The sequence below is a fragment of the Mauremys mutica genome, chromosome 2 (assembly GCF_020497125.1).
Source record: "Mauremys mutica isolate MM-2020 ecotype Southern chromosome 2, ASM2049712v1, whole genome shotgun sequence".
NCBI lineage: Eukaryota > Metazoa > Chordata > Testudines > Geoemydidae > Mauremys > Mauremys mutica.
The window spans coordinates 209,036,110-209,059,889 of record NC_059073.1 but is presented as its reverse complement, the minus strand read 5'-3'; the positions used below and the strand labels follow the sequence as shown (position 1 = coordinate 209,059,889).

At 40.4% G+C, this 23,780-nt stretch overlaps 1 protein-coding gene across 9 annotated transcripts in view; it reads left to right on the top strand.

Annotated features, from left to right (window-relative positions):
* ARPP21 (cAMP regulated phosphoprotein 21) overlaps nt 1-23,780 on the top strand; it is a 185,764-nt gene that overhangs the window by 88,312 nt on the left and 73,672 nt on the right. For 7 of the 9 annotated variants that reach the window (XM_045006971.1, XM_045006972.1, XM_045006974.1 and 4 more), the window contains 4 exons: nt 1,425-1,484; nt 9,184-9,413; nt 16,461-16,691; nt 22,498-22,667. In XM_045006971.1, the coding sequence (XP_044862906.1) occupies nt 1,425-1,484; nt 9,184-9,413; nt 16,461-16,691; nt 22,498-22,667 (691 nt within the window). The remainder of the gene's footprint in view (nt 1-1,424; nt 1,485-9,183; nt 9,414-16,460; nt 16,692-22,497; nt 22,668-23,780) is intronic. The other 2 variants (XM_045006977.1, XM_045006979.1) reach the window with 1 other exon arrangement.

The window sequence follows — 23,780 nt, the reverse complement described above, 5'->3', positions numbered from 1 at the left end:
AAATTGTCTCCAATACATTCCAAGAATTTATTGGATAATCTGTGCTCTGCTTTGTTATTTTCCCAACAGATGTGTGGGTAGTTGAAGTCCCCATGACCACCAAGTCCTGTGCTTTGGATAATTTTGTTAGCTGTTTAAAAAAAGCTTCACCCACCTCTTCTTCCTGGTTAGGTGGTCTGTAGTAGACCCCTGCCATGACATCAACCTTGTTTTTTACCCCTTTTATCCTTACCCAGAGACTTTCAACAAGTCTGTCTCCTATTTCCATCTCAATCTCAGTCCAAGTAAGGCAACACCTCTTCCCTTTTTTCCCCTGCTGGTACTTCCTGAGCAGGCTGTACCTTTCTATACCAATATTCCAGTCATGTGTATTATCCCACCAGGTCTCTGTGATGCCAACTATGTCATAGTTGTCTTTATTTACCTGCATTTTCAGTTCTTCCCTCTTATTCCCCATACTTCTTGTATTAATATACAGACATCTAAGATACTGATTTGATTCCCCCTCCCCCAGTTTTGTCTTGTCTCTCCTTTATCCCTGCTACAACAGCCCATGCTCCCCCCAAATTCTGAACCTTCTCCCAGGTCTCCATGTTCTTGACTTACCTGTGGGCTTTGGACACTTGCCCCCTTCAAACCTAGTTTAAAGCCCTCCTCACTAGGTTAGCCAGTCTTTATCCAAATATGCTCTTCCCCTTCCTTGATAGGTGGACCCCATCTCTGCTTAGCAGTCCTTCTTCCTGGAACAGCATCCCATGGTCAAGGAAGCTGAAGCCCTCCTGGCGACACCATCTTCACAGCCGGGAATTCACCTCCAGGGTGTATCTGTCTCTGCCTGGGCCCCTACTCTCGACCAGAAGGATCGAATGTACATGAAGTTAAGCATGTGTTTTAAATGCTTTGTTGAATCAAGGCCTTAAACATGTGCTTCACACCACTTCTATTCATCAGTTCACCTGAGCATTTCTTCAAGCTTCAATGACTTCAGTGGGACTTACAATGTTCTTAAAATTAAGCATGTACAGTATTTTGCTGATTTGGGGTTTTTAGGTCTTATTAGGTATAGCTGGGTTTATTTTCTTTAAGAAATTTTAAAAAACCCATGTTTTTCTTTGGCTTCTGAGAGTTGCAATTTGTTTATTATCAGGAAGTGGTAAAAGATTTCCAGCCTCTTGCTGGCAGGTGTTTTGTGGCACAATTAGGCATCACAGAAAGACCGTCCTGGGGCAAAATCATCCTGGGAGTAACTCCAATGAGGTCAAAATAGGAGTGACTTTAGCTTCATTTCTTTAAGTATGGGTACAGAAAACTAGAATTTGTTGCTAAGGAGCAACATGGGATTTAACATTAAAGACTTGAAGTTGAATTTATCATTAAAACTCCCAGGTCTATTACCATAATCTTTCTTTTCTTTTCATTTTCAGTAGGCTCTTGGAAGACAACAGTATATGCAATGACACCCATAAGAAAAGACAGCTATTTAGGTTTGTATGGTTTACTTTATTAAAGATTTCTTTCCAACTAACTTTCACTTGTGAGTTTATCTGTGTCCTCATAGATGGAAACAAGTATCTTAATAGGTGTGAGGATACAGGTGTATGTATGGAGAGGAATTATGGACACAGGACTGGTAGTCAGGACAACTGAGTTCTAATCTTGATTTTATCCATAGCACCTATGTGACTTTGGGAAAGTCTTGCTTCAAAAGTCTGAATACAATAGGAGTCTTTCCAGTGACTTGAATGGGATTTGGATCAGGACCTTAGACCTAGATTTCCAAAATTGTCCATGAATTTGGGGAGCAACAATTTGGGGGTGCCTGTAAATGGACTAACACCACTCTGCTCTAATACAAGACACACACACACACACACACATACACTGTTGGATTGGCACCCCCAAATTTGGGGGCAGGATTTGAGAAACCCATATAGGTCTTTGGTTGTCCCTACACAACAGGGCTGGAAGGTAGAATAAGGCTGGGCCAAGGAAGGGATGGTGTTATGACCAGTGGATCCATCACAGACAGATCCACAGCCTGGTGCCTCAGGCAATAGGTAAATTATCTTTTTCCCATAGTGCAGGCCAACCATGCTTGTCTGAGTATCTTGGGATGGGGAGCATCTAATCTTCAGATAAAGTGAGGTTCGTAGTAATTAATGTCGGTTTCTAAATCAATTCTGGATTTGCGGGTCCGGAAGGAATTTTGGATTACCCAGCGTTGCAGATAATGAGATTTCAGGTCATCAGGGTACAGCTGTACTTCATTTATCTCTCTCTCTTTTACGAAAACATAAATACAAGAGGGCCATTGTTTTTTAAAGCAGAAGAATGTAACAGAATCAGCAAGTAATGCTTGCCCATATAGTCTTCTTTCTTGTTAAAATTTAAAAACTTTTTTTCTTTTGAAATCTTTTCCTTTTTTTAAAAATTTTTTATTGCATCTGTGGTCTTTCCGCTGTGCTCTCCCATTGTTTGGTTTCCCAAAAATTGTCAGTAAACACTGCTGATCACATCTTTGTAAGACTCTGATCAAAGCCAAGCAATACACTAAGCTTGTCTGGATCTTTGACATTCAGTTTGTTCACCTCCCCAATAACACAGGTTATCTAAATCTCAGGTTCTCTAAATGAAAAAGAGAAGTTGTTTTTGCTGGAAGCAAAAAAAAACACCACCACCCCAGTACTCAAACAACAACAACGAAGGCAAGCACCCTTTCCTTTTCACTTATGGAAAATGTTGTGAAATGGCCAAGTACTAAAATCTAGTTAGAAACTCACAAAAGTTCTGCTTTGAGTTTTTACACAGCTGTGAAAGGCATTTTGTTTTTCATTTGGAGGCAGTTTGTAAACTATTCATAATAAGCCAAATTCTGCTCTTAGCCTTCTGCTCTCAGCTCATAGTGTACTTGGAATTATTATTATTTTTGTTTATGCTAGCAACCACCATGTGCAGGATGTTTTGCAGGCATTCAAAAATGGGCAGTCCTTACCTCCAAGATGTTTACAGTCAAAGATTGGGCAGGCAGATGGACAGGGTAAGGGAACATATAGTGATTCACTGAAAGCAGAATGACAGAAGATGGTCTTTAAGAGGCACTTAAATGTGGTTGGGGTGGCAGCCATGCCTGGGGGGTTGTATCATGAGTAGTGGGCCTCAAGGAGGGAAGCCCTATTTGTGATTGTGAGAGAAGCTGACAATTGGGAAACAAGAGTGGGAATGTCAGTGGAGTGGGAACAGGGTGCACACTAATTACAAAGGAGGATAAGTAGGGAAGGGTAGAATTTATATATGCCTTTGAAGTTAGTGACAGGAAGTTTAAATTTGATTAAATAGAGGGGAAGCTGATGGAGGGGTTTGCAGAGGGAAGTGACATGTTCAAATCAGTGGGCAAGTAGGAAGCTAGGAGGTGTAATATGGGCTGAAGAGAGGCAATGTGTTTGTTTGGGTGGCCTGAAAGAGGAAGGATGTGACAAATGCTTCAATAAGGAACTTGATTATGGGGATGTGGGTTGGGAGGATGATGGGGAAGGACAGATCCAGGAGATGTTGAGGAGGAAAAAGGGGTGGGATTTGGGTATGGCCTAGATATGTGAGCTAAGGGAAAGGAAGAAGTCAAAATTCATCCTCACATTTATAGACTGTAGATTATAAAGCAAGAAGGGAACATTGAGATCATCTGGTCAGACTTCCTGGATAACACAGGCTGTAGAACTTCCCTGAATTTGTTCCTATTTGAACTACAGCATGAAAGACATCCAGTCTTGATTTAAAATGTTCCTCTGATGGAGAATCCATCACAATCCTTGGTAAATCATTGCAGTGATTAATTACCCTCAGTGTTAAAAATGTATGCCTTATTTCCAGTCTAAATACATCAAGCTTCAACGTCCAGCAACTGGATCTTGTTATACATTTTCTCTAATAAATTAAGAGCCCTCTATTATCAAACTACTTCTCCTCATGTAGGTATTTATAGAAAGTGATCAAGTTACTCCTTAATCTTGTCTTTGTTAAGCTAAACAGATTCAGCTCCTTGAGTCTATTGCTAGCATGTTTTTCAATCCTTTAATCATTCTTGTGGCTCTTCTTTGAACTCTCTTCAGTTTATCAACCTCCTTCTTGAATTGTGGATACCAAAACTGGACAGAGTATTCCAGTAGCACTTGCACCAGTGCATACCAGAGGTAATATAACTTCCCTACTTCTGCTCAATATTGCCCTGTTTATACATCCAAGAATGGCATTGGCCTTTTTGACCACAGTGTCGCACCGAGAGATCATGTATAGCTGATTATCCATTATGACTAAGGCCCTACCAAATTCACGACCATGAAAAACGCATCATGGACTGTGAAATCTGGTCTTCCCCTGCGAAATCTGGTCTTTTGTGTGCTGTTACCCTATGCTATACAGATTTAATGGGGTAGACCAGCATTTCTCAAATTGGGGATCTTGCCCAAAAGGGAGTTGCAGGAGGGTCAAAAGGTTATTCTAGGGGGGTTGCGGTATTGCCACCCTTCAGAGAGTGGCAGCTGCTGACTGAGGGCCCACTGTAGAAGTAAGGGTGGCAATACCATACCATGCCATTCTTATTTCTGTGCTGCTGCTGGCAGTGGCTCTGCCTTCAGACCTGGGCTCCCAGTCATCAGCTGTCACTCTCCAGCTGCCCAGCTCTGAAGGTAGCGTGGCCACCAGCAGCAGCGCAGAAGTAAGGATAGCAGTACCGCAACCCCCCCCCACACACACACACACTAACCTTGCGACCCCCCACCACCACCCACCCACACAAACTCCTTTTTGAGTCAGGACCCCTACAATTACAACACCATGATATTTCAGATTTAAATAGCTGAAATCATGAAATTTACTATTTTAAAAATCCTATGACTGCGAAATTGACCAAAATGGACCACGGATTTGGTAGGACCTTAATTATGACACCCTAGCCCTTTCCAGAGTCACTACTTCTCAGGATAGAGTCTCCCATCCTGTAAATAATGCCTACGTTGTTTGTTCCTAGATGTATGAATTTACACTGGCCATATTAAAAAGCATATTGTTTTGCTTTTGCCCAGTTTACCAAGCAATCCAGATCACTCTGTATCAGTGACCCTGTCCCTTTCATTATTTACCACCGCAATCTGCTGTCATCTACAATCTTTGTCAGTAATAATTTTGTTTCTTCCAGATCATTGATAAAAATGTTAAATAGTGTAGGACTAAGAACCAATCACTGCAGGACACCAGTAGAGAGACACCACTGGATGATGATTCCCAGTTTACTTTTCAGTTAGCCAGTTATTAATCTGTTAATTAATATGTGTCATGTTAATTTTGTATTTTTCTAATTTCTTAATCAGTGTTCTGTGATACCAAGTCAAATGCCTTAGATGTCTAAATATATTACATCAACGCTATGACCTTTATTAACCAAACTTTTATTCTCATCAAAAAAGACATTGTTCTGATAAGATTTTTTTCCAAAAACGCATGTTGATTAGCATTAATTATATGACCCTCCTTTAATTCTTTATTAATCCTGTCCCATATCAGCTGTTCCATTATTTTTCCAGGGATCAGTGTCAGGCTGACAGGCCTATAATAAAGTAGGTCATCCCATTTACTCTTTTTAAATATTGTCACAACATTAGCTTTCTTCTAGTCTTTGGAATCTTGTGCAATGTTCTAAGACTTATTGAAAATCAACATGAATGGTCTAAAGAACACTTGAGCCAGGTCTTTCAAAACTCTTGGATTGAACTTATCCAGATGCAAGTTTAAAATGTCTAGCATTAGTAGCTGCTGTGTAACATCTTCCTTATTTACTGTTGGAATAGAAAGTATTGCATCATCATCACGTGATATGACCACATCATCTTACTTTTTCCCAAATACAGAACATGAATATTTATTGAACACGTCTACCTTTTCTGTATTATTATTGACACTTCCACCATTCCATCTTGTAATGGACAAATATCATTGTTGGGATTCCTTTTGTTTCTAATATACCTTCAAAACTACTTCTTAGTGTCCTTAACTCTGCCAGCCATACATTTCTATGTATGTCCTTTTGCTTCCCTTGTCAGTTTTCTACAATTCCTAGCTTTTGATTTATATTCATTGCTATCAAGTTCCCTGTATTCTATGTGTTATATATGTTATGTTATAGCTGCTTTCTCCCTCTGTGGCAGGTTGGTTTTTAACCAGTGAAGCCTTCTTTCTCGATTGTGGCTTTTTGTGCATCTAGTAAAACGTTTCTGAACAGTTCCCAATTATCAGTCAGATTTTTCTGTTTAAATTCTGTCTCCCAACTGATCTGGTTCATAATTGTTTTAGGTTTATGAAATTAACTCTTTTAAAGCACCAAGTGTAATATGTTATGGGTTTGGACTATATTCTATATTTGCATGTTATAAATGTGATCAAGTCGTGATCACTTGTACCTAAACTACCACTAATTTTTAGTTTTGTGATCAGTTCCTCTTTATCTGTCAAGATGTTGTCTAATATAGAATGCCCCCATTTAGGGTGCAACACTTTCTAAGTTAGGAAATTGTCGTCTATACAATTTAGAAATTCCAAGGATATTTTAGTACTGGCAGCCTAAGGCCTCTAGCATATGTCACTCAAATTGACGTCCCCCATGATTATGCAGCTTTTTTTTGGTATACATTATAGATAGGTGCACACTATTCTCTAGTGTGATTTGATGGTGTGTAGCAGACACCAGCTAGTGCTCTTTATCTGTTAAAAAGTTGATCTGTAAGTACTCAAGATCATTTGTTTCTGAGTTGTCAGTAAATTGGAAATAAATAATGCCATTTTGACATAGTGCCATTCTCACATAATTTTTGCCCCTATGATCCTTCTTAAATAGGTATAGCCAATGATTTTAACATTCCAATCATGCAGATGTTCCCACCAGATTTCAGTAATACAATCTGAGTTGAATTTATGCATATAAAGGTTCGTCTTCTGCTGAAGTGGAGACCATCCTGTATGGCCCTCTCTCCCCCCCATAGAAGGTAGACCAATGTTACACAAGACCAAAACTTTCTGCTTTACACCATTTACCGAGCCAGCAGTTCAGTTCAGTTACAAGATCTTTTGTCTTCTTTCCTTTGTGGGATGCAAAGAATCTCCAGGGCGATCACTTGAACATTCTTCTCCATTGTCATCCCTGAAGTCACCTATAATCTGTGAGGTATCCCGTGAAGCAGTGTGGTTATTGCTGATATGCACCCCATCACTAGTGGATCCTTGCCCACTGACTTCAGAAACCTTTCCAATCTTAGGGTCACATCTTATGCCTTGGCTCTGAGAAAACAGTACACCATCATGCTTCTGTCCAGTCTTGTCTGAGTGACAGGGAAAATGGATGTATTCTCACCAGTGCGACAGAATCACTGGGAGCAATGATGGTCCAATATAGTTGTCTCCGTTTTGGACAGATTTGTTTTTTTCTCACACAGGTTGTTTAGTCTTTAAGGAGAGGTTATCTTGAGAACTGTCATTTTTCAGACAATAAAGTCCCAATCCTGTAAGATGCCAAGTATTCAATAAAGTCCCAATCCTGTAAGATGCCAAGTATTGCCTGCAACATGATAAATGCCCTTGGTTCCAGTGAAATTATGAGCTGAGAATATCCAGCATTTTACAGCATCAGGCAGGGTTTTTAAAAATGGGTTTACAGTTTGCCATTTTTTCCCCCTACAGGTACTACAGAGCAATATTCTCTCAGACCTGCATGATGGATTCCTAAAGTCCATACAGGAATATGGAAATCCTGTTGCTGTCAATGGGAATTCTGTACATGTAGAGAGAGCAGAATATTGCAGAACTGAAAAGATAGTTTTGCCCAGGATTTGAATCCAAAAGATTGTATTGTTTAAATGTTTCTATTGCAGCTTTTGTAATTTTGCTTTTGAGTTTTTCATTTACATTGTTTCTATTGCAGCTTTTGTAATTTTGCTTTTGAGTTTTTCATTTACATTATATATTTTTTGTTGTGTGTTCACGATGTGGTAATGGAAGGGGAAGATAATTATTTATTCAACTGCTGAATCTCTAAATAGGATATGATATGATCTCCATTTTTCCCCTGTAATTCATAGTCAATGAAGAAGGCTAGCACTTTTGATGTAAAACATTTGTCAGATGCATGTGTAATTCTTCTGATGTATATGATTCTGATGAAGTTTTCTCTCTCTCTCTCTCTCTCTCACACTCACACTCACTCACACACACACACACACACACACACACACACACACACAGAATGATAAGTGCTATATACAAAGAAAGGCATGGCAGTGTTTATATGTTGAATATGTTGGGCCAGGTTCCATTTTCTGTTAGACTCCTTGTAGTGATGCGGGACTCACCCCTGTGGTGTCTCCAGCTGGTCGTCTCTGGGAATTAGCTCTCCAGCCATCAGAGCGCCCTCTGCAGGCTGGTGTCCCGCTGCTGCTTGGCCCCTGTGTCCCTCCCAGACCTGGTGCCCCGTTATCTGGGGTGCTGCCCCTAGGCAGTAACCCCTTTCTCTCAGGGTCTCCCCTCCCTGGGGAGCCCCCACCCACTATCCTCACCTCGCCTCAGTTTAAGGCTACTACCAGTCATTGTCTAGCTCCCGTGCCCTGGGGCAGACTGTAGTATCAGCCTACTCATCATTGGCAAGGTTGGGTTTGGACCTGCTGCCTTTGCCTACCCCTGGGCTGCCCTCTGCAACCCCCAGTACTCGTTGGCCTTCTGCTAGGCCACAGCCTGGGGCTTTCCAGGCTGGAGCCTCCCCAGCTCCTCTGCCTTTCCCCAGCCCTGCTCCACTCAGGCAATCTGCTCAGGTCCCGGAAGCCAGGTCCATCTACAACTAGAGAGACACTACTGAGCTCCTGGCTCCCAGCTCTTATATAGGGCCAGCCGAGGCCTGATTGGGGCGTGACCCAGGTGCAGCTGCTTCCCCAGTCAACCCTACTTTTCCTGCCCCAGCCCTCTCCCAGGGCTGATTTCAGGCCCTTCCAGGCAGGAGCGGGGTGATCACACCGCTACACTCCTAAATCCAGAATCACCCCATTGACTTCAGTGGATTTACTCCAGTGTTACACCATTGTGACAAAGAGCAGAATTTTGCCAATATGTTTGTCATTTGTATGCATCTTTGTTTTTCTGATGGTGCTCTAGGGGTAACAGAGATAGCACAGGGAAGGCATCTGGCAGCCGGCAAAGCAGTACAGAGAACGAAATGAAATGGACAGACCACCAGAGGCCATGGAGCAGCACAGATTCAGACAGCTCCAATCGCAATTTAAAGCCAGCCATAACAAAGACAGCAAGTTTTGGTGGAATAACTGTTCTGACAAGAGGAGATAGCTCATCAAGTAACAGGAGTACCGGCAAACTGTCTAAAACAGGTAGCTACTATTGTATTGGGTTCATAATGCTTGTGTGTCTGCCATGAGAAATGAGTATGATTGTGTTTGTCTGCAGCCATTCTGTATTAAGAATTACAAGTGAAGTATGTACTTACTGCAAGTACTGCGTATGTGTGCATGTCTCTATATTGTAGCTGGGTCTACAGTGTTGAATTTTTAAACATGAATAACAAATCCTGATTTGTGTATTCATTGTTCTTCATGGCACAATACTTGTGTTTATTCTTGCATACTGTATGCAGTTTCTGTGGATTAGAAGATGATAGTCCTTTCTGGCAAAGAAAACACTTTTTTTTGTATTGCACAGAGAATTAAATGTTGTAAAACTTGTCCGCACTCAAAAATCCAAAGCCCTTTTTCTGAAACGCAGACCTCTGAAGTGGCCATCTGCTTCTCAGAGTGGAGCCTCTGCAGATAGTCTGCTGCCAGTCAGCCTCGTTCATGTTGAATCACATGGTGTAATGGAAGCTAATACGAATTTTGGATTCTGAAGTCTTTTCATTTTATATTGTAGTTCCAATGAAATGACAATTTGAGAAAAATTTTCTCCTGCTTTTGTGTTTACCTTTCACGGTTATATTAACTTAAGGGTGAGTCATGGTGCATTGGTCTACGTAACTCCAAACCATGCCATTTAGCTTTTTTATATGTTTTGTATTTATGTATAAATGTGTAATATAAATAATCAGCCCATCAGATTCCTTCCTCAGTTTGGGTCATTTGATAAAAACTGTACAACCCCAGTGACAATCAATACTTAGCACTTAGTGCTTTTGAGCTTCAAAGTGCTTTACAGACCTTTAGTTAATTAACCCCAATTCATCAAACCTCGGTTAGCCAAATATCACTTATCTCCCCTGAGGTTGTACTATATTCCTTGCTGCACTTCAGGTGCCGTGTCCAGGAGCACAGTGGAGATCGATCAGGAAGCCCAGCTGACTGGTGAAAGGAGTCTGCATTTTAGCATCTCCATGATCAAAGTGCAGTGAAGAGTTTGGGCCATGTCTGCATATCTGCCAGTTTTAAAGGAGCAACACTAGTTTGAATGCAGCCCCTTTAAATCTTGCTTGTCACAAAGCTAGCTGGGAACCTGAAATACATTTTTATAAGCCCCTGGTTTCAGGTGTCTTTTAAAACTGTGGCAGGTGAAGGTTGTGCTTTTTATGGGCCAGATCCTGAGATCAGTTTTTCTCTGTCCTTATCACTAGGTAAAATCCCATTGAATTAAGAATGGAATATAACCTGGATAAAGACCTCAGAATCTGGCCCAATGTAGTCATACATATCTCAGTAGTATCTATGCATAGAGTCATACATATCTAGATAGTATCTGACCCTATATAGTCATACATACGTAGTTAACATCTGTGGGAGTTTCATGGCTTCAGTAGTGCTTACATGACTTTGAAAATACTTGCCATGTTCTCAGCCTGTATGAATGATAAATGCATTGTACAGTGCTGCACACAATATATTGTGAGCATGATCCTTAGCTGGTATGAATTGACAAGGACATCAGTAGATAGTTGCATCTTTTTAGAATTGAGCCCAATATGCATAAATTAATGGAGAAGCACAGCAGCTCAGTGTAATCCATAGTACAGTTCTGTGTTGACTGCATTTCTCTGCAGCAGTACACTGCAGAGACACAAAACATTTGAACAGAGTCAGGGAAATCCACTTTGGTGAATTTGGACCCATGCTAACTGCAAAAGATTTAATAGTTTAAATAGCCGTTATAGTGGTGAAATCAATCATATCAAATGATGCACTTACAAAAACAAAATCCCCGAAGAGCTCTAATAATTTTAAATATATCTGCACTATATATTCACTAAACCCCCACTTTCAAATGACAGCTCTTATAACACATTTAAAACACTTCAGTAGTATTAAAATACCATGTTCTTTGCAGGGTGATTAGGTATTGTAAGTGCTTTGGAGGTTTGGGGTTTTTTAAAAAAAATTATCTAAGTGTTTCAATTTGAAAGCTTGTCAAGCCACAGGAAAGGAAAAAGAAAAGGAGGAAAAAAGTGCAATACTGGATGTCAAAACAAACTCTCACTTTCAAAACCACGATATAAAGTGAAGCTGTCAATCACTCTGGGAAAGTCAGGGGAAATAAGGCTATGGGGAAAAAAAGATTCAGATGTTATAGTTGAAGTGTTATTTTATGGCAATATGGCAGCTGAGAATGACTATTCCAAAAAATGGAAAAGTTCACTTTAGTATATTGCTGTCTTACCCCCAGACAACACTATGTGGATTCATGCAACTGTCAGAGCCTCCATACACTATTGGCCTATTGACTAGCTGGTTAAAATGTTATTAACACTTGATGTAGTCATATTCGCCATGGCATTTTCAGTATTCTGTAATCTAATTTTATGGAATACTACTAATATTGCAGTAAAGCTTACTCCTGGGGGAATTCTGTGCCAAAAAAATTAAAAAATTCTGCTCACGATATTTTAAAATTCTGCAAATCTCTGCATATTTTATTTATCAAAATAACACAATATAATCACTCCAGTTTCAGTGTTGGTGATTTATTTCATAATACCTGTCAACAAGTATGTCAACAGGAAAAAGTAGAGAGCTAAAGAAACCCCTACAAGAATCCAGTTCCAGTTATGGGTGCTGGAAGGGCCCCAGAGCCCAGACACCAGCAACCCCCTCCCTCCAGAGCCCAGCCGCGCCGCAGCCCCAGACACTAGTCCCCCTTCTCCACAGAGCCCAGCCACAGGACAGCCCCCGGACCAGACACCAGCACCACCAGAGCCTTTACTTCCCCCAACTTCTTTACTGTCCCGTCGGGGGACATGGTGTGGTGCGTCCCTGCCCTTCCTCATCCTTTGCCAGAGCTGGGTCTCCCAGGCCCTCTCCCGTCCCTGGGAGAATGAGGAATGAGCACTCCGCTCACTGCAAAACGGACTCTGCAGAGTCCAGCAGCCCCTAGTGGCAGTCAGAAATTCTGCAGGGGAAACAGGAAATTCTGTAAAAAAAAACAGGAGTACTTGTGGCACCTTAAAGACTAACAAATTTATTTTAGCATGAGCTTTCGTGAGCTAAAGTCTTTAAGGTGCCACAAGTACTCCTGTTTTTTTTTTTGCGGATACAGACTAACACGGCTGCTACTCTGAAACAGGAAATTCTGTGAAATTCTGCATTGTGCAGTGGCACAGAATTCCCCCAGGAGTAACAGCTAAATGCTGTTGTTCAGCAAACATTCAAGGCTTTATTATGTGCTTCTATTGAGATCGCAGACAAATAATGCAGTTAGCACATTTTCATTTATGAACAATATACAAGAAGCCAGCTTGCATTCAATGATAGGTCATACAGTTCATGATCAACTAAAAGACGATAAAAGATCAAAGGACAGGTGCCCTATAAGCAAGACTGCAAACATATGACAGTCATCCTGATGCCATAGCAATGTTATCAGCCAAATAACTTCAATTGGAAAAATATCAAGATTTTAATTAAATCCAGTGTATGCTCAGAGATAATTTGAGAAAATATGCAATAGTACAATACCCACCAACACAATCGTTTAGTGTCCTGCTCGATCTAATTTCTGGCTATGGCTTGGGGTGGGGTTGGCTGAGTGGTGTTTAGTGATATACAGGAGGTCAAGCTAGAAGATCTGATGGTCCCTTCTGGCCTTTCTTTTACTCTGTCTCTTCTGTATCGCTTCAGACATCTGGTCCCACCTTACATAGGACACAGAACATGCCCTTCTCCGTGCTCCATTGCGCGCATGCAAAAAAAAAAATGAGTAGAGAAATGGTGGTGCTGTGCTCTCAGAACGAAATGAGGTGCTCTAAATCCACCACATGGCTGGCTTTCCTTTTTACTGTTTATTGTATACTGTTCCTGTGACACTTGCTAAAAAAAAATATCCATTTTAATTTAAAAGCTAAGTTTGTATGTCGCAAATACCATGTTACCTACTGCTTATATATTATGAAGCATAATGTATATTGAGAGATGAATTATTAGAGCTATCAAACAATACGGTGGGGGCAGGGAAGAGGAGTTAATAATTCAACAAATTACCCATGCTGCATTCCTGCAATTTATGACATCGTCCACATCTTCAGTTGGTTTAGACATCTGTAATTCTTTTCAGGATTATCTAAGCATGCATATTTGTGGTGAAATGGATGTCCTTGCATGTGTCTATCATAGATATTCAGCTCCCATCCACACTCATGATGGCAAAATGTGGCTCTTAGTATGATGACAACCTTTTCCTTTACTGTTTACAATCATTTTTATTTGTCATATAATAAAAGAAAACCAAACATGCATTCTATCCATATCTATATATATGTAGCATATTAATTAAGAAAGAAGTGGCTATTAATAGGAAGACGTAAACCAAATATATCTGCACCATAAAGAAGGAAGCTAAAAAGTTTCCATTTTACACTAGTACAGGATAAACACTGGTTGAAACCTATTTCTTCCACTCCCCCATTTATAAACAGTTGGCTGCATTCCAATCACAGTTACATTTGAGTAAATTTGTAATGCCAATTAACTTCACTGGAGGTACTCCAGACTTCTACTGTTATAACTGGGATCAAAAATCGAATCCAGGTTGTTGAGTGCTCTTTACAGGTCCTGCAGGGCAAATACAATCTATGCTGCAGGCATTTAAAAACATTAACCATTTTGATAAAGAATCCTGTAAATTATGATTTAGTGGCCTGGTTTTGCAACCAGATTTCTGCTCCTTTATGATTTGCTCAAGTCAAGGTGATGTGGTAAATGTTTCCCCTAATAAACTTGGGAGTGTAGATGTGTGGGCACCTGCAAACCTACCATGCTGAAGCATCATTCCTCTTTCCAGAAATGCAAGCTGCAGACCGGTATCACTTTTACAGCAGCACTTAAATACCAAAGTGATAAAAGTGATATAAAAATGAACAACGGTTAGGTGGAACAAATTTTTAAAACTAGCAAATCAATTTTTCTGGTGCTGTGAAACTGCATCCAGAGGATAGTACTTACAAAAATGATGAACAATGTGTCACTGCTGAGAAATTGGCCCCTTAGGGCAAGTAATGAGTAGATAATTATATGGGCCAGGTGGTAAGGAAGGGAGTATTTTTCACTGTTTATAGAGATACCTTTGAAGTATGTAAACAACAAGGAGGTAGAAAAATTAATAAGGCTTGTCCAAGGGGTGAAATTAGGAACACAGAGATGAAACCAAGCGAAAGAAAATTTAAGTTGAACGTTGGCGGGGGAGATGGGGGAGGAGTTCAAATGGTAAGATCAAATGGACCGTGAAGTAGTCACTCATGGAAAGTGAGGGGAGCCTCATTGTGTGGGTCATTTAAAACCAGGTTTGTGGAGAAAGCTGCAAGGTTTTCTCTTTAGACCCCCCCCCCCAAAAAACTTTGTCTTTGATAGAGGCCTCCCAACAGTTTTCACATTACAGATCCATTATGAGTTATTGCAAGTGGGAAAAAAAGAGGAAAAAAGTAAAGCAAGAACTAGAAGAAAAAACCAACTCTGAAATTAAGGCAAGGTGGCTATATATGGAGAAAGATCTGATAATTGCTACATATTCTATTCAGAAAAGAATACATTCCTGCTTAATGCTATTGATGCTACGTCTGAAAAAAACTAAATGAGCAGAATATTGTCTTCAGGTTGCTGAATGTGCCATTCAAGAATTCTCCCATCCAAGGAGATGTCTGCCATTTGTACAAGCAAAATGATAAAATGAAACAACTTCTCAGGAGTAAACAGCCTACATTTCTGATGTATAGTTTCTCAACAAACTATATAGACCTTTGTTGGGAAAGAAAAAGGAATAGCTGGCAGTCTCAGAATACATAGTGGAAATTCTTCTGCAACCTCCATTATCCTCTTGATTGACTGATTTGAAAAAAGGGGGTATTGTGCCCCTGCAGTCCAATGGCAGTCACTGGAATCTTCAGAAAGATTGTTGTTTCTTTCTTTGCATTCAGTTATGCATGTTGAAACTTGCTGTGAGCATGAAGATGACCTTGATGAAAACGTAACTCATATTTTACACAACAGGGAACTCCACAGATGCCCTATATTTACAAAAGCTACTGCAGGAAAATTTGACAAATTACATGCTGTTGCTCCCTTTGCTGCAGTTTCAGTGAAAATCTGGCCTAGTCTAATTACCAAAAAAGAAATGGATCCAGACAAGAACAAAACTGAAAAATGATTCAGGGGAGCTATGGAACCTATTACTAAGCCCACATGATTGATCCCAAATGTAAAAGCTATATAGAAAACGCTGATGGAACATAATCCTGAGTTCTTTTCTTCCTTCCCTTTTAGAGTTAAAATTGCAGATCCAAATTTGTTTGTGAAGGAGGTAGTGTATGTTTGTTGTATCAAAATTTTGGAAATTGGTCTAAGTAAAATCATAAAAGATTGAACAGTTGTATTCAGAATGTTGTAAATTTTTAAAACATCTGCATTGTCGCCATCTGAGCATCACTGGACTGTGTTTTACCATATTTGTATTGGCTTGAAACTTTTTAATAGGCTAGGTACTGAAAAAGCAAATAAGTTGCTAACATTATAACTGTATCTAGCAGTGAATAGGGAAGAATGGTACACCTAACTAGTTAGAAGGCTGGGGATTCAATTGCTATGTTCTTGTGTTTTTGTTTATGGAATTGTAAACTTGGTCCTTTTGGGCAGAGTGTTTGCCTTTTATGAATGATTAAACATGACTGTAAAGCAAATCGCATAGCATGTATTTTGTGTTCTGGTTCATTATATTTTTTATGGAAGGGGAGACTTTTCAGGGGGGAAAAATGGGTTTTTGTAGGTTGGGTTGAATCACAATAGTCCTGCTTAAAACTGAGCTTGCTGGGGAGTGTATTATCATAAGGAACGATCATGGTCTGAGGGGTTAAAGGGCTGATTATGTACTAAATGCTTTCCATCTATAAAAAGTTTTATTCAATGTAAGTAACAGCTTGAATGGAGGGCCTGACTGAGATTCTGTATCTCTTTCAGGTTCAGAGTCTTCCAGCAGCGCTGGCTCCTCAGGATCACTGTCACGAACACATCAGCCTCTCCAAAGTGCATCCATTGTCCCTGGAGTGACAGCCAGCCCTTCAGGCAATGTTTCATATACAGAGAATGGGATGAATGGCCAGGTAGCACCAAGCAACACCAGCTATATCATACTTCCACTTGAAGCTGCAGGGATACCACCTGGCAGTATCCTCCTCAATCCACACACAGGTAGTCTGACATTCTTCCATCTTGCGTTGCTTTTTAGGGAGCACTGCCAACAGCATCACGTATAAAAATAGAATGTTACCAGTAGCAGGAAATGCAGCAGCTGCTAGCACTGCTTTATCAGTGGGGAAATACCTATTTTGGTTTGGAAATCAGATTTATTTGGATGTTTTTACAGCGGTGAGAAAATATGTGATGGCTTTGCAAAGACACTGCAGCATCGCTGATAGGAGCCAAGCGCACCATTTTAATGTTATTACATTGGATTCTGCTATAAAATAAGGCCCCAATCTTGCAGGGTGCTGAACACTCTCCGTTCCCATTGGGCTTCAATGGAGGGCACTCAGCATCTCCGAGGATCAGGAATTCAGAATATCAAGACTTTGGAGAGAACCGATCTACAATATCCAAACCTTAGAGGTTTAGCTTGATGGCAGGAGAAGCACAAACGTTTTGGAGGCTCAGTTTGAATTAGCACCCAGGAGTTTGTATTCTTACCCAAGCTATTTGGTCAGCTTGGGTCTGTATAATTAAACTGGAATTTGTGTGCAAACAGGCACTTTCATATTGTGGCATCTCCACTTCCGCTTCTAACTGGAACTAAGCAGTGCAGAGGCACAAAGGGAAATATGAAGTAATGGGCATAAAAGTTCATCTAAACATTTGTTAACCTCAAAAACATTCGAGTTCAGATTTGAGTTGTTGGTCTCGTCCTTAGTTCAGATGAAGTCTAAGCAACTTCTTGCTTTCGTTTCCCCACAGTATTTTGCAAACATTATAAAGAAGGCTTGGGAGATGGGGACTGCAGGGTCGCTTCAGTGATTTGGGTCCATTTCAGTGATAATGATTGAAATATTATCTGGCTCTGGGTCTGCATACGTTCTGTCTCCTTTAGCTGAGTTATATTGGTTTGAGGAGGTAATAAAAAACAAGCAGTGCATAACTATTCCCCACTATAGCCAGAGCTGGGAGCTGAAGCCTGTTTTCAAAGGTCTTGGCATTATGGAGCTTTTAATTCAGGAATGTTATTTGTAGTGAGGGCCACCATTTTATGTTTATTATCTCTCTCTTTATGCTAAATAAAAATAGTTCCGTGCCAAGACACAAACCTACTTATCAGCATTGGAAATACCTTTATAGTCAATATAATGAGAAACTGAGAGATGAGGAGTTTAATAAAAACATCAGCTTGAAAAACCATATTAAACCAAGCTTCCCATAGTCACTTTAGAAGATAATTGCATTTGAGGCTCATCAAGATACTTCAGCATTTGTAAATGCAGAAGAATATTTTAAGTTCATATTTATATAGTGGGATTTATTTAACAACTTATTATTGAATATACATGTGGTTGTTGTTGTTTTTTTTCAAGCTAAGCTGTTACAGTCTTGATCTGAGAGCCTGGTATTGGAGACGGGAGTCGGGGGATTTTAAATAAGTGTTCCTTGCAATAAATGGAGGAAAAAAGAAAACAAACCAGTCATTCACTCACACTTTTCTGTAAACAGTTCCGACCACTGTGCTGGAATCTCTTGAGCAATAGGAAAGAAGCCATTTGTATGTACACTGCAGGCCACTTTCAAGAAGCCCTTTCGTACATACCTCAGCATATCTGGACTGGGGAGAGCAAGTGAGAGCAGCCACTGCTGCTTCTAGGAATAGCAGTGGCTGAGAGGGTGTGTACACGCTTCTGGGCATGGCAAGGATGGGGCCATAGCTGCACCACACTTGCATGCCGGTAGAGTTATTCTGGGAGAGCATTCATTACACCCGCTGTACAGGGATAGCAAGTCTCACTGCCTAGCATATGCCCCCCAGCATCCAGGGAGCATTATGTCACTCACAGGCATAGTACCTCCAGGTAACACCATATGAATAGAGTGTCTGCTCCTCTCTCCCTAGCATGCCTCATCCTCATCAGAGGCATAACTGAGCACTCTGTGGGTATATCCACACTGCAGTTGGGAGCATGCTGCCCACCATGAGTAGACAGATGCATGCTAGCTCTGCTCGAGCTAGACGCTAAAAACAGCAGTGTAGCCAGTGGTAGCATGAGCAGCAGCTTGGCTAGCCACCCAAATACAAACCCACCCAGACCTCCTGGGCACATATGTGGGTGACATGCCCTAGCTGCTGCCTGTGCTACCCTCAGCTACACTTCTGTTTTTAGCATGCTAGCTTGCTTGAGCTAGTGTGTGTCTGTCTACTTATGCTGGGAAGCATGCTCCCAGCTGCCATATAGACATACCGGGGCGGGGGGGGAGGAGAGGAGGATGAGGAGGGGCGGATAGTCTGTATCTGTAAAAATATTGTTCAAATAGTATTTGTGTCATTTATATTTGTTTATTAGCACATATCTGCACTTCTTTTACACTAGACAAACTGCTCTGTTTGTTGCTGTAGCTGATTTTTAAATACAGTATAATTTTTAAAAAGTAGAAGAAACAATTCAATTTAAACAATCAGGTCCTAGTCTCAGATTTATAGCATACATCACATTGTCACTTGTGTTGGAAATAAACCCCGCTGCGATTCCTGCTAATTTTTTTTAAAACACATGCTATAAATTCGTCATTATGATTTGAACCTAAATCTCTACATCTTCTTAAAATAGAAAAGAGTTTCCATGAGAAGGAGGCACTGATACTATAGGAGATGATCAAATATTATGAACAGATAGAAGATAAATGAAAAAGGAAGCTTTGTTTCTCGTAATGAGTCGATTTTCTTTCACAATGCATCATCACCACTTTTTAGCTCTGTCTTCTTTTTCTTCTTCTATTAGTTTGGTTACCTCCAATTCTATCCTCTTTTTTTGATTTTCACTGCTTGGCCTTTAAACATTTGTCCTTCCTATCACACTACATAGTCACTCTGACTACATGATCCTCTTATAGCACCCAGAGACACAATAATCAGGCTGTCTCTAGGCTGATTAGTCTCCATGAGATCTGTAAATCTTACCAGATACCTCTCAACACCCTCTCTGATGTTGTCAACCTTCATTCTTCCTTTTAAGTATTTTCTCTTTCCTCCAGCTCTTCTTCACTCTACCTGCAAGAAGTTTGCTGATTTTTTTTTTCTGTGAAAGTTTTTCATGTGCAGCAATATCATCTCTGCTTTCCCTACACTTCAATCCACCCATTCCATCAGTCCATTTTCATCTTCCTTCTGGTCTCTCCTGACACCCTTTTTGACATCATCCGTTCAACAATTAAAAATGTTTTGTGTTTCATTCTTATTCCTTTCACTTTGGCTTCTTCGTCATCCCTTGCTCCCTCTCAGAGAAATAATTAATTCCTCAATGTTCGCAAGTGTCTTCCTTAACACTAGACCCTCCTTTTCATTTCCTGTTTCAAAATTTTGTGCTCCGTTAGCTAATGCTCCAGTCTTATCTTTAAGTTTACCTCTTTCTGTCCAGTCATCTTTCTTGAGTGAAGTGGTGTATTTGAAACAGTCTTCTTTGATATTGTTCATGAGAACCTAGCATTGCCTATCATCTTGGTCACATAGTTTCATTCCTAGCTGTCCAGTTGCTCCTTTTTGGAACCCCTTTCCTTCTAGACTTCTCCACTGTGGTATTACCCTCCGTGAACTTCTCTATCTATCCTTGGTGGCCATTTCTGAATTTAACTTGGCAAGTCCCTTCTGTACAGATACTATTTCAATTTACCTCCTTCACTGTTCCAGTGCTTGCTTTATTTTCTGCCTTAGCAGTTCCTGGCATTCTCTTAGCTGTTGCCCTTTTGTTTCAAAAGAAGATCATCCTTAATCAATCCCCCCTGCTCCCCTCCCCGCCTGTCTTCCATCTCCTTTTAAGCACTTTGAATCAGAGCACGACCTCCATTTGAGGTGGACCCAAACTTGGGGTGAGTAGGTATGAAGTGTCCCTCTGTGGCATGGTTGGGACCGAGTGCATGCTCTTGCTGCTCTCCATGTCATCATTGTCCCCCATAGAGCTGGGCCCTTCGTCTCTTTCAAGCAGTTTAATCTGTGTCCTTCTCCATTCTGAGTGAACACATGGCGAGCATGCAGCCTGGAGCATTCACATTTTAAGTGGATCAGGCTACACTCCTCTGAAAGGTGCTTAGCTCCTAAACCTTCCCTGTGTGTCAGAAGTGAGAAAAACAGATGGGTGTTGAACAGCTTGAGCAGGTGGTGGGAGGAATTGGGAGCTGGTGGGTGATAAGGAGAGACTGCTGGGGAGTGAGAGAAAAGTACCTAATGTAAGACAGCCTTACTTCAGTCAGGAATCATGGCAGTCTTGTGATGTTGAGGTGAGAAACTCCTTTTATTTCACTATCCGCTCTCTAAGTCGTGCAGTTCACCTGCATTTCCCTCTCCATCTGAAATCTCACAATTGTTCTATAGAGTCAATTACCTACTGTAAGTGTTTCACTTAATCTGGAAGTTTTAAAAAGGAAGGGGGAAAGGACTGAAGTTGCATTAAAATATTTCACACAGAAGAATCTAGTTCCTTTTGGCGGTTCAACAGTTTTGTGCGAATTGGAAAAAGACTTATTTATTGCCATTGCTATTTACAAGGTGGTTTCCCACTTGCTTCCTCCCCACTCCCCCGACATATTAAAAGATGAAAAGCAAAAGGCAAAAAGACTTTGTGAAAATAGAAAACTTCCAACTGATTCAGGAAATGGAAACAAAATGAATACCGTGTATGAAGTTCTGCCTTCAATATGACGGAGGGAAGAATTTGCCCCATACATTCAAAGACACTTCTAGGGCTTCTGCTTGTGAATTTCCAGAACGGTCTCCTCTAGTCTCTTAGGACATTGTCCTCAAAAGTATAGTGCCTTGTTTCTGAGATGTGAAACTACATTCAATTCGCAGGTTTTTTTCGTCCTATTTGAACTACAATGCATTAAGCATAGTCTTATGGTTTGCATTCCATTTATATAGGGATGAAATGGGCATGAATATCGTCTATCCCCAATATTTGTTCCAGGATGCAATTTCAGCATTAATAGCTTCATTGCTGAATTAACTTAAAGTACATCCTTGAAGTACATTCTTTCAGCTTCTAACCATAGCATCTGGACATCTTTGGCACAGTCATTGTAACCTTCCACTCATTTATGCACTGGACAAAAAGGGCTGCTGTAACAAAAGCACATTCTGGCATACATGAAGGAGTTAAAAATTTAAGCTTCATTTATGTTGTGCAAAGCTGTACAGTAGAGTGCATGCACACCTCTATTTTTAATCACTCATGTAATTGTGTGTGGCACTGCAACTCTATAATTTATCAGCCTAGTCCCATTTTGTGCTTTACTCTGGTATAAACTGCAGATGGAATATTTTTGATCTCCCCCTTAATGCCTGTCTATGCCTCTGCATTTAAAGATCTTCAGTTGTGGCCTGAGAAGTTAGAGAGAACAAACCTGAAATGTGTTTGTGATCAGATCAGTAGGAGCCCTCCCTAATCTTTCCACTGGGCTTGTCATTCTCTTGCTGCATGCAAAAGGTTATGGGTATTGACTGAGGCACAAACATGTAGTCAGAAGTACCACTCAGGGATCCAATGGACAGGGATGCATTAAATCTCTCTGGTGGAAGAAAAATGATCAGTTACATCTTAAAGTGCTATTAACTAACAGATGCTACCAGGCTCAGCAGCAAAAATAGATAGCTGCTGCCTTAACTGGAGGCATTGTGAGCCATGAGCACTTTACTGTTGAAGATCAATTAGTACAAAGAGAGAGCTGCCTCTAAATATGTGCCTGTCTAGTTTCTTTTAGTGGATGTTATGTTCTTAAAATTATTCAGTGAATTAAGTGTATTTTGTTTCAGGCCAACCGTTTGTAAATCCTGATGGTACACCTGCAATATACAACCCTCCCAGCGGCCAGCAGCCAATTAGGAGCCAGCTTGTGGGACAGTCTCAGCAGCAGCCTTCATCCCAACAGCAGCAGCAAGTGCAACAACCACAGCAACAAATGGCAAGTCACCTTGTCACACAGGTACGGCAGCTGTTGAAAGGGGAGAACAAGCTTTCATCAAGGCTGGGATGATTAAGTGTGTGTACCTTCCCCGTACAGCAGCACTATAATCTCAAAAAATCAACTAGACAAAATGTCAGGGTGTTTTTTTTTCTTTTGAAATAAATATCAAAAGAAAAGCTATCAGACATTTTCTGGGTGGATGGAACACCCAGACAGATTTTCGTTTGGAAAATGATTATTAAACCAGGTGGTGTATATGTGGAAAGTCTCTAGATTCCATTTGAAAAAATTGAAATGTGACTAAAAGACCTAATTATTCTTTCATGGACAGGTGCAATATGTAATTTTGTAAAGGGCTGGGATATGTGTATATAGCTCTGTTGATCTTTTGCAGAACACCTTGTAATACTCACAGCTTCTGAAATCAATTATACTGTTAACTGTTTCTAACTTCAAATTGTTAATTTCTCTTCAAGTTTTCTTTATGAGATCATTATATGTTCTCAATTATAATGATGTAATAATGATACTATTGGTAAATTTGGTCCCCTAAAGCTAATTTAGCATTAGGGGACCTATCTTTCTGATTGTCTAAAATATTATATGACCCTCTTTGATGTAACTCCACTGAAGCCAGTTAAATTATTCTGGTTTTACTGAGTACAGAATATGGCCTAATATCTATAACTTCAATTTCAAGATTCAGCCCTTCCCAATAATTTATAACAGAAAAGGCAGAATAGTACCTGAGCACCTTTCCCCATATAGTGTATGGATATGTCCCGTTTACTTTAATAGGAGGTTCATGAACATACAAGCAGATAGCAGGGCTGAGTGTTTAGTTGTCACATTTTTATTTTCTCCTCTCAATCTGCTGAGGTCCAAATGTGGGACAAAAGAAAAGCCCTGAAGGCTCAATACTGGACCCAGTTAGTTTGGTATAACTTCTCTCACTGAGGGCAACATTGGAATCTAATAATAGTAGTGCTGGAAGCCTTAATCAGTGTGGTCAGTGTAAATAATATATTGGCACAAATTGAGCTCTAGGTCCCAAATCAGTCCCTCTCATAATAAAAGGAGACTTTTTACGAGAGAAACTGAGTGTTTCTTCATGGAGATTCCCACACATCA